Raw genomic sequence first — 18,089 nt, 5'->3', positions numbered from 1 at the left:
TTAGAACACATTTTTACAATTGCATAAAAGAGTGAAATTTAAAATAAACACAACTATTATACCCAGAGCAATTGAATTTCGAAGAAGAACACTCACGAATGTCCGTTTATTTGAATTAATAACTGATAATATGTCCGCCTCTGTGGTGTAGTGGTTAGCGTGATTAGCTGCCACCCCCGGAGGCCCGGGTTCGATTCCCGGCTCTGCCACGAAATTTGAAAAGTGGTACGAGGGCTGGAACGGGGTCCACTCAGCCTCGGGAGGTCAACTGAGTAGAGGTGGGTTCGATTCCCACCTCAGCCATCCTCGAAGTGGTTTTCCGTGGTTTCCCACTTCTCCTCCAGGCGAATGCCGGGATGGTACCTAACTTAAGGCCACGGCCGCTTCCTTCCCTCTTCCTTGCCTATCCCCTCCAATCTTCCCATCCCTCCACAAGGCCCCTGTTCAGCATAGCAGGTGAGGCCGCCTGGGCGAGGTACTGGTCATACTCCCCAGTTGTATCCCCCGACCAAGAGTCTGAAGCTCCAGGACACTGCCCTTGCAGCGGTAGAGGTGGGATCCCTCGCTAAGTCCGAGGGAAAAACCGAACCTGGAGGGTAAACAGATGATGATGATGATGATGATGAACTGATAATATTTGGCAAAAAGACACGAATATACGTAACCTAAAGATGAACTAAGATTAATGTAGTCAAAACCGAACTTCAACAAGGAGAATTCAGAGTTAGTGCTGTTGTCAATAGGCTGCATCAGCTCTGTAGTTGCTAACCTCATAAGATGGAACAAGGAATAATCTGCAAGTCATGATTTTTAATAATTTCATAGAAATAAAGAAAAACAATTTCACATAATGTACGTGCTCCCGAACACTGAAGTCATTGTTAGTTTGGGTATTCTTCACCGGATAGCAGTTTAAAAAAATTTAATCCCTTTCCTTTGACCGGTCGAAATCCAAAGATCTTCCTGGAGGAGAGAGAGCATTGATATTTAGTTGCAAGAGCCTAAAATTCCAGCAATGTACTACATGAAAATTTCTTTGAAAGTGCAGCACTGCGTACCGCCTCCCTACACCAAAGCAAACGACAGTATTTTTGGTATCATTGTGTGCTTGGTTACATAAAATTTCTACGGCTGAGGTTGGCATGGAGACGAAGAATTCGAATGGATAGCATAACTATTTTTTTAATGGTTAAAAATCAACACTAGCATTTCTGAAGGCTCACTTTCCCCAAATTAAAATTTTTGAATTAATCAAACATACTCTATTTAGATCAAGTGAATGCATAGAAAACAGGAAACAATATTAAGGAAAGAATTACTTCTAACATGGGTCTGTAGCCGGGCTGAGTGGCTCAGACGGTTAAGGCGCTGGCCTTCTAACCCCAACTTGGCACGATCCTGGCTCACTCCGGTGGTATTTGAAGGTGCTCAAATACGACAGCCCCGTGTTGGTAGATTTACTGGCACGTAAAAGAACTCCTGCGCGACTAAATTCCGGTACCTCGGCGTCTCCGAAGACCTTAAAAAGTAGTTAGTGGGACGTACAGCAAATAACATTATTATTAACATGGGCCTGTAAAGACTGTAAAAATTACATTTTTTGAACGAACTATGAACTATTTTTCTTAATTTCTTAAAATATTCTTAAATGTTGACTGTTTGACTCTAAAAACCCAAGTTTCGAAAATAACTTCCAGCCTGAATGCAGCAAAATTAACTTCTTTACATAATTATTTCTATAATATGTTTCTTGGTTCAATACCTTCAGGTGTTTATTTTTTTAATGTCTACACCGAATGTAGTTATAAGGGCTTAAGTGAAACAATGCACTGACTCACAATTAGCGCTCGTAGTGGTGCTTAAGTGAAACAATGCACTGATCACATTAGTGCTCGTAGTGGTGCTTAAGTGAAACAATGCATTGACTCACATTAGCGCTCTTAGTGGTGCTTAAGTGAAACAATGCACTGACTCACATTAGTGCTCGTAGTGGTGCTTAAGTGAAACAATGCATTGACTCACATTAGCGCTCGTAGTGGTGCTTAAGTGAAACAATGCACTGACTCACATTAGCGCTCGTAGAGGTGCTTAGGTGAAACAATGCACTGACTCACATTAGGGCTCGTAGTGGTGCTTAAGTGAAACAATGCATTGACTCACATAAGCGCTCGTAGTGGTGCTTAGGTGAAACAATGCACTGACTCACATAAGCGCTCGTAGTGGTGCTTAAGTGAAACAATGCATTGACTCACATAAGCGCTCGTAGTGGTGCTTAAGTGAAACAATGCACTGACTCACATTAGCGCTCGTAGTGGCGCTTAAGTGAAACAATGCACTGACTCACATTAGGGCTCGTAGTGGTGCTTAAGTGAAACAATGCATTGACTCACATTAGCGCTCGTAGAGGTGCTTAGGTGAAACAATGCACTGACTCACATTAGGGCTCGTAGTGGTGCTTAAGTGAAACAATGCACTGACTCACATTAGGGCTCGTAGAGGTACTTAAGTGAAACAATGCATTCACTCACATTAGCGCTCATAGAGGTGTTTAGGGAAAAAATGCATTGACTCACATTAGCGCTCGTAGAGGTGCTTAAGTGCAACAATGCACTGACTCACATTAGCGCTCGTAGAGGTGCTTAAGTGAAACAATGCACTGACTCACATTAGCGCTCGTAGAGGTGCTTAAGTGAAACAATGCAGTTACTCACATTAGCGCTCGTAGTGGTGCTTAAGTGAAACAATGCACTGACTCACATTAGCGCTCGTAGTGGTGCTTAAGTGAAACAATGCACTGACTCACATTAGTGGTAGTAAAAGGCAAACTGCTGATCTAATCGATCAGGTAACGATGATTAAGAAAAGGATTGTAATTCTTAGGAATAAATAAAGAATATATTATCTACTTTATTATATTTTATTTATCTAACATTCGTCGCTCATATCCCTAGGATGGTTTCAACATTGAGTTGCTTGTCATTTCTGTGCATTTCTTTTCAAAAAGCTTTCGAGGGCCACAAAATGTGGCCTCGCGGGCCTCATGCGGCCAGTTATCTAGTGAACTAAAGTGAAAAATTGGCTGGGTAGAATAGGTATGGGAGACTACTGGAATAAAGAGATTCGGAACGAAGAAAAGAAGCTGAGTAAGAAAATAAATATTCGAGTGAATGATATTGAGAGGCAGATGATGAAGTCAGAATGTGGGACCAAAAACACTTTACTGGAATTGTATGAAGAAAAAAAGAATGTTGACAATAAATAAAGAAAGACTTGCGAATATAGAAGTAAGAGGTATGATGTTGTGGGTATTGGATATCTATGAAGGGTCAGAGAGAGAAACGTGATGAGAACTATTGTTTGTTACGTGGGTAAATAATTTAACGGCACTTCTGTTGAAAATGTGTGGGGAGACAGACTCAAATACATCGGTGGTGATTCAAAAGCAAAAAAATAAAAGAGGGAACGAATTTTATAGGATCATAAAACTTTGAAACAAAGAATGGATCGCACCGGGTTGGACAGTAAAATTATTTTGTATATTAAAAATAGAGTGGCAAAATAAAATAAAATAAAAAGAAACCACTTGTCCCTTTGCGAAAAGCAAATGATCATAAATATATCTCCCGGTAATGGCCATTCATCAACTGCTGCTAATTTCAAATGACCTCTAGCTATAAGGCATAGCCTGTACGCTTGCTAGATAACATTATCTGGCCGTCCATCCATACCTTACATCACTGCCTGCACGGTTATTAGGTAACTGTCTGGCCATCCATCCATACCTTACATCACTGCCTGCACTATTGCTAGGTAACAGTGTCTGACCATCCATCCATACCTCACATCACTGCCTGCACTATTGCTAGGTAACACTGTCTGACCATCCATCCATACCTTACATCACTGCCTGCACGGTTGCTAGGTAACATTGTCTGGCCATCCATCCATACCTTACATCACTGCCTGCACGGTTGCTAGGTAACATTGTCTGGCCATCCATCCATACCTTACATCACTGCCTGCACTATTGCTAGGTAACACTGTCTGGCCGTCCATCCATACCTTACATCACTGCCTGCACGGTTGTTATGGTTACATTTCCGTCGCACATTTTGTTGCGTTACTTTATACAATTGTTCTGATAAGCCCCAGTCATAAGACAGATTTATATAAAAATAAAAAGTAAACACTGCTTTAACTAAGGGAGGGTAAGATAGCTTATATAATACTGTTTTTCATCTAGGGGGGGGAATGAGAATTTGGTGAATGGGTGCAAACAGTTACCATGCTTAATTTTAACGGTAAATGTAATAATAGATAGACTAAATGTAATAAATCTTCGATACAAAAGCAGGGGTGAGACAAGGGGATGGATTCCACGTATTTTCAACAGCGTACTTGAAAAGGTTGTGAGAGGAGGCGCAAAGTACTAACCAACTTGGGTGTCCAGAGTGGGATATACCTTCTTATGAAGGAAAGGCTGGTTTGTAGATTGACTGGCCTTCACTGACGACATGCCGCTGATTGCCGATTGGCTGGGTACAGCAACGACACAGGTCAATTGCCACAGAAGACAGGCAGCCAAAGTGGGTCTTCAAGTGGCGTTGGAGAAAACAGAGTTCTTCATCAACAACAAAGAAGCTAGCAGAGCGATACTACTAGAAAGGGGGAAAATCAAGAGGACTGAGCAATTCAAGTATCTCGGCGTATGGATTAAACCCACGTTATCAGAAAAACCATCATTATCCATGAGAGTCAACACATTGGAACTGACCTATCGACTGACAAAGAATACGTATAAATAATGCCTATCACACAATCTGAACTGGAAGCACTACACGTGAGTCATACGACTAGAAGCTTGGTATGCCACTGAGTGTCTTTCATTGAACCGAAAAAGTCTGATGGGAAAAATGGAAGTCAGACAGGGAGAATTCTCAGGAAGATCTTTGGTCCGGTAAAGGAAGATGAGGAATTCCGTAAACGACACAATTCCGAGCTCTACAAACATAGAGAGAGGCTCTCTGATTGTGCTAGGAAAGGGAGAGTAGCTTTATATGGCCATATAGTAAGACAGCCTCCCAAAACACTGACCAATCGTCTGTTCATCTTGTGGCAGAACAATAAGATCCGTACCACTTGGCTGACAGAAACTGAAAAGGACATTGAAGAACTGGGGATATCAGGTATTTAAGATAGACGATCTGTACGACATACCCTGAAAGAAGTCCATGGATATAAGGAAAAACCTCGGAAGAAAGGTACCTCCTGGACAAACGAAGGAAAGGAGTTGCTCCGACAGAAAATGCGACGATACTGGGCGAAGATCAAAGCCCAACAGTTGAACAAGCGTGGTCCAAAGAGGGCCAATTCGAACCTAGAAGCAGCAGCAGCAGAAGGCGAAGAAGAAGAAGAAGAAGAAGAAGAAAAATACTAGTCTAGGGGATGGGAGTATTCTATTTCATTCTATATTCACACGTGAGTGAGTCCTACACTTCAATACGGTGCACATGGTTGGCATAACATCCACTCTCAAGCGTGTTAGTGACGTGAGTTGACGTCTATTGAGTTTGATGTTGGAGAGCTATCATTTTGTATGAATATTGGCTTGAAGCGCTGCATAATGTCGTCCTTTGTGAAGATCTCTTCTTGATCGTTTCTCGTGGCCACGTCTTTGTAAGGAAATGGAATTGATCGCAAGCGAGCTTCGTGTTTTGTTGTCTTCAATTCCAGCGTGTCCCTTAATCCACAGAAAGTGAATTTACAGAGAGAATTACACGGGGTTGTTGACCTAGACGTTAGGCCCCTTTCGACAACAAGCATAATCATCATCAGGCATCATCCAGAATCACACGAGTCAGCACGATTTTTGTGACTTGGTTCTCCTTATGAATGGCTGGTTCTGTGTGTCCTAAAATGAAGGAAAATCAATTATATAAAGGGCCCTGATTTACATTTTTCAGTCAGGGTGTTGAATTTTTAATACTCTTTGCTGATTTCTTAAAATCGAAAGTTTCCTCCGGGCGATCAGTAAAGGTCTTCTCTAGCCTAAGACGCCCGACGGAGTTCCACTTCACTAGAACAATTGTAGAGCAAAAAATTATAAACAATTGTAAAGTGTATATGGTCTGACATCGTGGTTAGCCGACTCAAGTCCCACTGGTCGAAAAAAAAGTTAATATTAGAATGTTGGCCGGCAGGGTATGCGAGTTGATAGAATACAATTTCTAACCACAAGATCACGTGCCAAAAGCCTGGATTAAATTGTAAACCTTTTCGCAGTGCTCTTATGGAGTGGGGGCATATGATTTCTTTAAATATCCCGCTATGTTGTAGTAGTAGTTGTAGTAGCTTGATGGGTCTCCTCTCCAGCCAAGTTCAAGGAATGTTTGCTTTTTTTTACCTCTTTTTGTGGTTCTATTGTGAGCTATAAAACGGGGGAATTTTTAAAAATGGAAACTATTCTGCTGCTCTATTACAATTGAATTGAATATTTTACAGGTACAGAAGAACCTCGTTTATCCGGCCCTCATTAATCCGAATCTCCGATTAATCCGGATCCAAAATAATAAAGATTTATTTTTACTTGTACAGTATTTCTTTTACGACGTCGATTCTTTTTGAATGTCTTTTCCGCCAAGGATAGTTAAGGAGAGGAATTGGAAATAATTCGGCCAGGGTCTATCAAAGGTACCATCCCAGCGTTCACCTGGAATTGAGAATGGGAAACCGTGGAAAACCATTCCCAGTACGGTCGAGGTGAGATTTGAACCCACGCTCTTCCGAATGCAACGCTCTTCACTGATGGTGAATTCGAAAATGAAACCAGCACTCCATCAGAAGAAACAATGACTCATGGAGAGGCAGCAATGCAGCTGGACAAACTGATGGCCTATTTAGACTCCTGGACTGAATCCACACCGGCAGAAATGTTGTTAGTGATCATGCTGCGCGCAAACGCTATACAAATGTAAAACAGAAAGAAAAAAACTTACACATTATTTTAGTGCATAAATCAGAGTCGTAAATATACGAAAAGTTTTCTTATACCTTTTCTTCAATTGTACAAAAAATATATAACTGTACAACTTATGTTAATAGATTATATAACATTTACTGCATTTGTTTTCTAGTTGTTTCCGGATTAACCGGATTTTCTATAATCCGGATCAGTTCCAGTCCCACTCAATCCGGATAAACGAGGTTCTTATGTATCTGTGTTTTTCCATAACATTGTCCGGCTCCATGGCTATATGGTTAGCGTGCTGGCCTTTGGCCACAGGGGTCCCGGGTTCGATTCCCGGCAGGGTCGGGAATTTTAACCATAATTAGTTAATTCCGCTGGTCCGGGGGATGGGTGTATGTGTTGTCTTCATCGTCATTTCATCCTCATCACGACGCGCAGGTCACCAACGGGTGTCAAATCAAAAGACCTGCATCTGGCGAGCCGAACTTGTCCTTGGACACCCCCGGCACTAAAAGCCATACACCATTTCATTTTTCCATTACATTAGTGTAATCCCCATATTCTCCTCAAGTATTTACAAATAGCTATTTTTCTTTCCAACTATAAAAACAAAAACAAAATTAGAACTTCAAAACTGATATTTTAATGAAAATGTCATTAAATGTTTCTCTAAATATGTACTAGTTCCCTGTAAAAAAAAAAAAAAAAATTGAAAAATCGTATGCCTGAGACCAAAATTTAAGGACAAGAATCATGTTCGTAGCATCCGTGGCTCAGACGGCAGCGCGTCGGCCTCTCACCGCTGGATACAGTGGTTCAAATCCCGGTCACTCCATGTGAGATTTGTGCTGGACAAAGCGGAAGTGGGACAGGTTTTTCTCCGGGTACTCCGGTTTTCCCTGTCACCTTTCATTCCACCAACACTCTCCATTCTCATTTCATAGCATCTGTCATTCATTAATAATCACTTTGGGAGTGGCGACCCCATCGTACTAACAGCCTATATCTGCTTCATTCATTACATCCCTGACCCGGTCAATGACTGGAAAACAGGTTGCAGGTTTTCATTTTCATGAATCATGTTCATGAAAAATGCAGGTGTTTTTAACCCTTTTGGTAGGACCTGTACATTACTTTTACACTGTTGTCCATCTTAACTATCACTATCCTCTACGTCTAACAATACTTTTCAGTAGGGGGCCTACCTTATTTTCTCGCCACTAGATTCACCTCAAAAAATAATAATAATAGGTCTAATCGTATGGCCTCAGCTACCGTGTGCAGACATTTCAATTTGACGCGATCTGGCTGTCTGCTCGTCAATTTCGACGTTCTGTTTTACTCTACGCCCGCACTAGATGGCAGACCGAGTAAACCGAAACTCTCTTGGGCGTCTATGCCTGAGATTTAATGAATTTTGTCGGGTAAATACCAGCGATCTTTTACATGCCGACATCGTACGACATGGAGTGTCGAATGGACTTTTTTTCCGCCCTTCAAAAATCCGACTACCTCTGCCGGGTTTGAACCCGCTATCTTGGGATCCGGAGGCCGACACTCTACCGCTGATTCACCTCTACTATGCTCTAACTACAAACTAGCCGGAGGCACCTGTTTGGCGAAAAAGCCCTTACACGCACTGTTGTACCTGAAGGGTAAGTTGCTGACTTCGGGTAGGAGGATTAGTGGACACTTCTTCGACTTTTTCTGAATTGCAGAATTCGTGTCCTTCCATTGAAACAATGCTCACAAAAATGTAATTAGTTTTGTTTATACAAATAATTAAAAGAACGTAAGGTTAAGGTAATTATAGGTGTATTATTGCACCACGAATAGCATTAGAAAGTGGCTGTCCTGTGTTAACTAAATATTTGTTAAGATATTAGGCGCGGTTAGACACCTGATACCGGCTACGCCAAGCGGTGGAATGTTTGCTAGAAGCCGGCTCGCTTGAAACATGACCTCTCCACCGCTGCGAACACGACCGGCGCGGGGTTGATAATTAGCTACACAACACAACCTGCTAAATAAGTCTGCTGCTCAGTATGTCAACCATCCAGCTCTTAGTAATGACAAATACAAGTTGCACACAGTGCCGTAACTAGGGCTGGGCGGCGCGGGCACCCAGCCAAGGTATCAAGACGAATGAAAGCATCAAAAATGGAGATAAAAGTGACAAAGAAAATTAGTCGATTAAAACCAATTCTTTGTCTGTAACTGGAAGTATGAATTAAAAATCCACAGCAAAATGCATGCAAGCAACTCAATGTTGAAAATATCCTGATGATATGAGCTTCGAATTTTAGGTGAATAAAATATAATAAAGTATGGGAATATATTCTTTATTTGTTCCTAAAAATTACAATCCTTTTCTTAATCATTTATTCCCGTCGGTTAGATCACGGCCGACTTGACACCTCGCTGCGCTCCTTGCCAGCTAGAGCGACGCATCAAGTCGGCCGTGATTAGAAAAACAGTTTGCCTTTATCTACCACTACGAGCGCTAATGTGAGTCAATGCAGAGTTTCACTTAAGCCCTTATAAAAACATCCGCTGTGTACATTTTTCAAAAAAAAAACAAAAAAAACGCCGGAGGTTAACGAAACAAGCGCTGAGTGGCTGGTCTTGTGACCCCAACTTGGCAGGTTCGATCCTGGCTCAGTCCGGTGGTATTTGAAGGTCGTGTCGGTAGATTTACTGGCACGTAAAAGAACTCCTACGGAACAAAATTCCAGCACCTCGGCGTCTCCGAAAACCGAAAAGGTAGTTAGTGCGACGTAAAGCCAATAACATTATTATTTAAAGAAAGAAGCGATTTTAGGCTGTTTTTCCGGAACTGCATTTAGGCCGGAGGTGATTTTCGATTTTTTTTAAGTTTGACAGAGCTATCTAAGATTCACAATTTGAGAACTTTGCGGCCCCTTAATTTTACACTTTTCTTGGAATGGGGACCCGTACTTTGTCTGCTAAGACTTATTTTTTTAAAAATTTTGATTAACCGAGAAATAGTATAATATCTAACTACAATACAACTTTATAAAATATTATTAAAAGCTTTTTATTTAACTTTAGACCCACACCCTGTCTCTTTCATGATACAAAGTATATTCTGAAGACACAGATGACCCACTTAAAAATTTAGACGAAATTTAGGCAACTATTTAAAAATGAAACTGTACTGAAAGCACAGAAAACAACAACATGGTTCCACCCGGGAGAAGAACTAAACGTTTTGTTCTATTTTAAACAGTTATTCACTTAAATACTAAAACAACCATCAACAAATCATTGTTACACAAACCACAATGTGTGGTCGTATGTGACACAAAGTCACAAGCAACTCACAGTAAACAGAGAGAAATGTTCGAGTGTTATTGGCACTGCAAATATCACCCAAGCTAGACTGAATAGCAGCAAGGGATGATCGTAGGATGGCAAGGTTATGGATGACCCCACAGTGTGATTATTATTATTATTATTATTATTATTATTATTATTATTATTATTATTATTATTATTATTATTATTAACCCAGGACGGGTTCGGCTCGCCAGGTGCAGGTCCTTGTATTTGACTCCCGTAGGCGACCTGCGTGTCGTGATGTGGATGAAATGATGATGAAGACAACACATAAATCCAGCCCCCGTGCCATTGGAATTAACCAATTAAGGTTAAAATCCCCGACCCGGCCGGAAATCGAACCCGGAACCCTCTGAACCGAAGGCCAGTACGATGATCGTTCAGACAACGAGTCGGATTATTATTATTATTATTATTATTATTATTATTATTATTATTATTATTATTATTAATTATTATTATTATTATTATTATTATTATTATTATTATTATTATTATTATTATTATTATTATTATTATTATTATTATTATTATTATTATTATTATTATATAGTCTCTGCATGCTCCACTACATGCGTAGCACTACATGCATTTAACTAATACTAGCAGTTTCCCGCTGGCTCCGCCCGCAATGTACAAAAGAAATTGAATTAGAAGTTCCTTGGAACAACACTACGCGCCGAACTGTTAAAAAGTCCTTCAAAGATCTTCGTCATGGAGACAAATGTACTCATAACTTTTCTCAGAATCTACCAATTTAAGTAGTTACTGCCTCAAAAGAAAGCGCTTGATTCACTGAGTGTTTTTAGACCAAAACGGACCGCGTAACTCAATTAGAACGAAAGATATGATTGCTTCGATGAGAAAAAAATGTTGAAGAAATGAGACGTCAAATTGAATGTGCACTCATAACTCTCCTCAGAATCAACCAATTCGAATAATTAAGAGCTGAAACGAAAGAGCTTGATCCACTGAGTGTTCTTAGGCCAAAACGAACTCCGTACCTTAATTAGAACCAAAGATATGATTGCTTCAAAGATACAAAAAATTGAAAAAATCAAAATAATTTGAGGAAGGCGGAAGTTAAGTGATTTATAGTACCTGATGACAAATCTGTGCATGAATACCTTTCAGTTAAAAAAGAAGAATGAAGGAAATCGACCGGATAGAATGACCGGACTGACTGACTTTAGTTTTCATCAATTTTTTTAATATACATTTGTGTGAAAAGCATTGATTACATCTTAGCATACATATTTGGTGATGAAATTAAAATATGGCGTATGGCTTTTAGAGTCGAGAGTATCTGATGACAGGTCTTTTGATTTGACGCCCGTAGGCGACCGGCGCGTCATGATGAGGATAAAAAGATGATGAAGACGACACATACACCTAGCCCCCGTGCCAGAGAAATTAATCAATGATGGTTAAAATTCTCGACCCTGCCCGGAATCGAACCCAGGACTCCTGTGACCAAAGCACGCTAACCATTTAGCCATGGAGCTGGACATATTTGGTGATGGCCATTGTTCTTGACCCTTTTTCAATGCTTGAAAGTTTGAAGAGTTCACAAATTTTGAATACTTTTTGATTAGGATAGACTTTTACATTGGCCAGTTGCCTACCATAATAACACTGTTTATTAACATTTCTCTCTCACTTTTCACTTCACTACACTCGAATAGTTTGGGGTCCTCTGTTGCAGGAACACTCGGGACTGCGTACAATCCTATAGCTGTGCAGATATGATGCGATGTTTCCATGGCCGGTTACTATTATTGTCATTGGTTGATTTTGGTTGTTAGTCTACCTTCATCTGTTGGACAGAATTGATTTGTGATTGTACCTTTTGAAGTTTCTTCCCATTTTCGGTGCCGGACGTTAATAGGCTCTTTCCTGAGGTTACATTGAACTGTGTTGATGGATAATTTGTCATACTGCCACCTTTTCTAGTTTACCAGCCAGCTCATTACCTTGTACACCAACATGGGCCTTATCCCATTTCAATTGTTTACTGTTTATTTATTTTAAGTGTTGCTATAGTTTTCCTTATTTTCTCAGTTAGGTCGTTATGGTTTTAGTAATCCACTATGGAGTTATTTGTTATTCTACTGTCCTTGTGTATAGTTGCTTTTTTATCTTCGTTATCTTCTACCCATGTTGTTCCTAAAGATTCCATAGCTTTTATTACGGCGAATTTCTCCGCCCGATTGTTCGAACATCTGTCGTGGAGTTCAAATTTGAGTTGGTATATCAACTTATTTGATTTGTATATAGCTATTCCTGCTTCCAATACTTCCTCGCTTTTACTTCCATCCGTACAGATTTACCATTGGGCACTTTAATTTTCTTCTATTTTTGGTCTCCTGTTATATAATCCACTATTTTACAACTGGGTTTATGTGCTTCTTCGGTACAATGTACATGGAGGAAGTACTATTTAATACATACGCATATATGCCCCATACATATATATTTACATACAATGTTGAAAAATAAATTTGACAGATATTTATAGGATATAAATTGAAAATTATTAGTGGACGATTTTCATCAGTCCTCTGTAAATGATGGATAGTTCATGCCAATAAACTTCCCTACTATACGGCAAGTGGCCCGGATTGGTGCTTTGTAAGTGAGAAGGTGGAGGTTAAGTGCTTCAATGCTCCTATGTAGTAAGTATAATACCATTACATCCAATTACTACTGGAATGATAATAAGATTGTTCAGTTTCCATATGATTTTTATTTCTGTATACTTGGATACCTAATCTGTATGTTTTGATTGAAGGTTGTGAGGTTTAGGGCAGGCTAATGTCAATTATGAAGCAGATTTTCTTGTTTTCATCTATAAAAGTTATATCTGGCTTATTTCAGGTAATATTTTTATCATTGATGATACTTCTATCCTAGTAAAGTTTGTAATTTTCACTTTCCAAGACCGATTGGGGTTTGTACTTCCAATATGCTTTAACACAATGGATAAAGTTATTTTTTTTCGGGCTAATTTCCGACGAATGTTTTTTTGCAATTTGGTCATGTCTGTACTTGCAGTCTGTATTTGCTATTAATCGACAACTTGAGGCTATGCGCTGGATAGCACTGATATCAATAGACAGTTGGATATGCAGTAGGGGAGACCGGGGCATGTTGTTACGATTTTTGATTTTCATTATTTTTCATGTTAAGGTTAACGATATTTCGATCTTGCTGATAGAAATAATGAACCTTTATCATAAGAATAGGGGTTGAAAAATTCTAGAACATACACACATTTGTTGATCGACGCATTTTTATCCGCTTAAGTATTCTGTAACAACATGCCCCACAGCGGGGCACTTTGTTACATAGAGTTTAAATGTCATTGAAAATATGATAAATATTTATAATTTTAATTTTAGGTTTAGGACCATTCATTAAATATAACATAATTAATATAATAGTAATTCTTTTAAACGAATACTCTGCAAAGTTTATAATGGTCTGTATTGAAGTTCATTCACATAGCCTACAGTGAAGACAAGAAATATGAAAAAAATCTCTAAAATCATTTAAAAGTCTCAAATTATTCATACAAAGAAGCAAACAGTGAAATCATAATCCTTGTTATAATAAAATGATATGCAGTGACATGATTTACTGGGGTTGTTCAATCAAAAGACATGGCCTAGGCTATGTTTCTGCACTACATAATGGTCTTTTTTATTCAAACCTCAAAACCACAATTCCCTGGTTTAGAAATACCAAAGAAGATAAGACCATAAATAAATAAATAAATTTATTCTATTTCTATACTAAAACATAAATGATAAATACATCTTAGATTATTACATCCTTTTTTTACCTTTAATTGAAACCATAAATAGAGGTGTTTTACTGTTAATAATATTAATGAAACTTATTTCCAATTAAAGAAATGTGTTGATCAAATCAAAGCTGCTAACTTTTTATTTTAATGGTTTAATTCCATTAACATTTCTCAATTCATATAGTTTAAATAAAATAATACATTTTCATTGTATAAATAGTATAAGTTATTATTAATATTTATAAATACTTAAAAGTTAACCAACTTCCGCAACATCTTCAGTGTCGTGTTCTAATATAGGCTATCTAAGTACAAAATTAACAAGATCAACATAATTATTCATAAAACAAAACTACTTCTTTCAAAAATGGGACAGTCAATAATTTCACAAGTACAAGTGTAGGGCTTCCGTATATATTGGTCCTAAACCTCTCAAAATATGACCCAAATTTTCCATGGCCTGACATGAAATGTATTAAAATATGGTCATGTGTTAGTAATCTACTTTTCAGTCTATCTTGGATATTCGGAAATAATAAATTCCTTGTAAGCTGACTTAGTGAGTTAGTTATCCATAGATGATTCCACATATTCTCCGTATACGTTTTCAGTTCTTTTGTCATAAATGGCATAGGGCACTTGTCGAACTTCTTTGGCAAGTTCATCAGCAATCTGTGCCGTTATGACTTCTTACCCATTTCATTCAGATAAGCTTGTTGTAGTCTAACATGTGATCTTATATTAACTGCAATCGGATGTAAATTATATTCGGTCTTGAACTGCATTCAAAGCAGCCTGAGAAATGCCCATGCATTACAATAATTGTGACTCTTAATCTATTCAACTGCCTGTTGTATAGCACAGAATTCTGCATGAAATATTGAACATTCTGAAGACAATCTGAACTTTTCAGCATCAATCTCGATACTATCCTTTAAAACAACAAAAGCACACCCTACAAGCCATATAACATTTTCCTTGCAAATCCGAGAACGATCTATGTAAATATCAAAATGATGGTCTCTAATGCATTTAAGTTGTGTAACAAAATTGTGAAATTTGCATGGGTGGCCTGCTGGTAATAGTTGTTATTAACGTAGTTATTAATGGCGCAGTTATGATAATTTTGATATATTACAAACAAACAAATTAAACCTTATAATAATCCTACATTACAAACGCAACTTAATTTAATTTCTCTACTGTATGTATATTTGTGTAGTCTAACTTAAAATCTTAAGAACAAATAATACCATTTACTCACTCAATCATACATTATTCATTTAGGCAGTTTTAGAGTTTAGAAAATAATTTCGGCAAGTACATCTAAAGTTAGTAGATTTTCTAATATTCACTGGAACAGAGTCTGCCACCCGACACTTGGAACGAGCGGTTGAAAATAGTATTTTTGTTGTTGGGAATGGCAGTGGTGAGAGAGTTGGAACTTGTATTATAGTCGTGACAGGAGGGAAGTGTTGGTTTGGGTTGTGATTCATTCAAAAGTCTCTAAACTGGAGTATTTGTGTGTAACTTACGTACTTCGTTGAATTTTTTATCAGCCTAGTCTTTCAAAATATGATGCTACATGAGTAGAGTCATTTTATGAAAAATATGAATCTTTTACATGAATTTAATGATTTTTGTGGGGCTTACTGTCCCGTTCAATAGCCGCATCAATATGTACAACATCACAATAATTAAATAACGTGACTGTGAATGTCTGAACCAATCTAATGTTTAAATTTAGTTTAAATTTACATTTCTTATGTGTTCATTCTAATTTAGATTTTCAGTCATAATTATATCGATGATTTTTAGTGTGTTCGAGAAAGTAATATTACAAGGATCGGCCTATTTAATACTCATTTATTAAATGATGCCAACTATAAAAAACATGAAAATATCACATGGAACTAATTTCAACCTGCCTACAAGTCATTGACAAGACATTAACACAAAATCATATACTGTACATAAGTTTGAGTGTTATAAAATCAAATCTAAATTTGCAGTTTTACTTAGTCTTCAGTTGTGGTTTGCATTGAAACCAGAATGCACTATTAAAAAATGCTACGGTTCTAGGCAGATTGAAACTACTTCCATTTAACCTTTAAATAAATGAGTAGTGAATTGATGGATCCTTTTTCCAAAAATGTGAAGAATAATTGCTTGTCAATACGGGTCATGATGGAAATCATAACTTACGAAAGTAATATTAACACAACATTGTTCTAAGATAGGGATATTGCTGTTTTTTAGTTTAGTTATGAATCTTGTTTGGCCAGCGATTATTGCTTGCGTTTAATTCGGATTAATAATGAGAAAGTTTTCGGCGGCATATTTTTTAAATTAATCAGATCATCATTAATTTGCTTTATTGAAAAATCGTTGTTTTTTAACAGGGGAATGATAGTCTATTTGGATATTGTCAGTATACAGATGGTATTTCCAAAACTGAAGTCTTTCTGAGATGTCATTTAAATATAAACTAAAAAGAATTGGGGCTAAAACACTACCCTGTGACATTCCAGTTTCTAAGGTTAAGGCTGATCAAATATTTTGCAATGAAGATTATGTTATTAAGCTTTACTAATTAGTGGTTAATCTTAGTACCAAATGAAAACGCTAAATAAAGACAACTGTAATTATAGCGCATCGCACGTTTATCTCATTTGTGTATATGGCAGATTCACAGATCAGTGAAATTAGGAAATATAATTTACCTAGTTATAACTGTTAGGTTATTCAGTCTGCCGAAACTAATCTTAATGAATTCCTAAATATTTAAAAAGAAATAAATATAAATGTTTATAAATTTCTAAAAATTTGAGTGTGATTTGATAGAATCTGATGATGTTCTTTGAAGAACGAAACATGTCATTCTGTATTAATTAAGATGTTTCTGTTTTACAGTTTGTTTTTCATGTATTTTATAAATTTAACAGTTATGCATTAACTGAATGAAAACTGAAATAGATGGCTTCAGATATTACAGTTTAGGAAATATGCTTCAGAGCGTCCTAGAGTAAGGTATTATCAACTTTGTTACATGAATCCTATTACGAAATGTAATCAAACTGAACTTAGCTCATTATCAGGGATTCCGATTAGATAATTATGGCCTTATAAAGCGCACCTAATAGGGATTTAATTAAATTTATAGCAGAGTATCGCTTATGACCTGACGCGGCACGTTTTTAGGGCAGCCATATTAATGCCTCATTATGCTCCAATTAGGTGATCCTTTCAAAGCATACACAATAAATAACATGTAATTAGAGGCCGCAATTTAGGTACGCACTTAAGCATTTGAAATATAGGAAATAGGCAGTATCACATTTTAGTACTTAAACTTACGTAGCTGGTACGGTACACGGCATCCCTCTCGACCAGTTGGTTTGTGGAGAGAGATTTGTGAAATACTAGAATACTGTTTGTAAAAAAAGTTATTTTTTTATCTATTAAATTATTATGAAGCCTTCGTGGCTCAGGCAACAGCGCGCCGGCCTCCACCACTGGGTTCCATGGTTCAAAACCGGTCACTTCATGTGCGATTTGTGCTAGACAACGCGGAGGCGAGACAGATTTTTCTCCGGGTACTCCGATTTTCCGTGCCACCCTTCATTCCAGCAACACTCTCCAGTATCATTTCATCTGCCAGGTGGTAGTGGTGATTGTTGTTTAAAGAGGAAGTACAACTTGGCAACCATCCTCTATATAACACTAATCAGAGAGAAAAATGGAAGGGATTCGATACTTCGAAAAATGAAGATATCGGCCAAAGGAAGACAAGGGCCACAAAGGGCGTGAAATTGAAAGACTCCCTAGGCCTCCATACGTAATACCGTCGGGGTCGGAAAAGAGCAAGTGTTGACCAAGGGAGGTCGGATAGGATAGATAAAAGTGAAGAGCCTGGCACAAGTGAGTGGAAGCAGTGCCAGGACTCAGCTAAGG

General features: G+C 38.0%; 1 protein-coding gene across 1 annotated transcript in view; it reads left to right on the top strand.

Moving 5' to 3' along the window:
• Poxm (Pox meso) overlaps positions 1-18,089 on the top strand; it is a 30,533-nt gene that overhangs the window by 7,308 nt on the left and 5,136 nt on the right. Inside the window, exon 2 of the mRNA XM_068229798.1 lies at positions 5,120-5,186. Within this exon, the coding sequence (XP_068085899.1) occupies positions 5,120-5,186 (67 nt within the window). The remainder of the gene's footprint in view (positions 1-5,119; positions 5,187-18,089) is intronic.

Source organism: Anabrus simplex, chromosome 12 (genome assembly GCF_040414725.1).
Source record: "Anabrus simplex isolate iqAnaSimp1 chromosome 12, ASM4041472v1, whole genome shotgun sequence".
In the NCBI taxonomy this organism is placed as follows: domain Eukaryota; kingdom Metazoa; phylum Arthropoda; class Insecta; order Orthoptera; family Tettigoniidae; genus Anabrus; species Anabrus simplex.
Note: the sequence above shows the minus strand (reverse complement) of the source record. Positions and strands in the feature narration are given on the sequence as shown.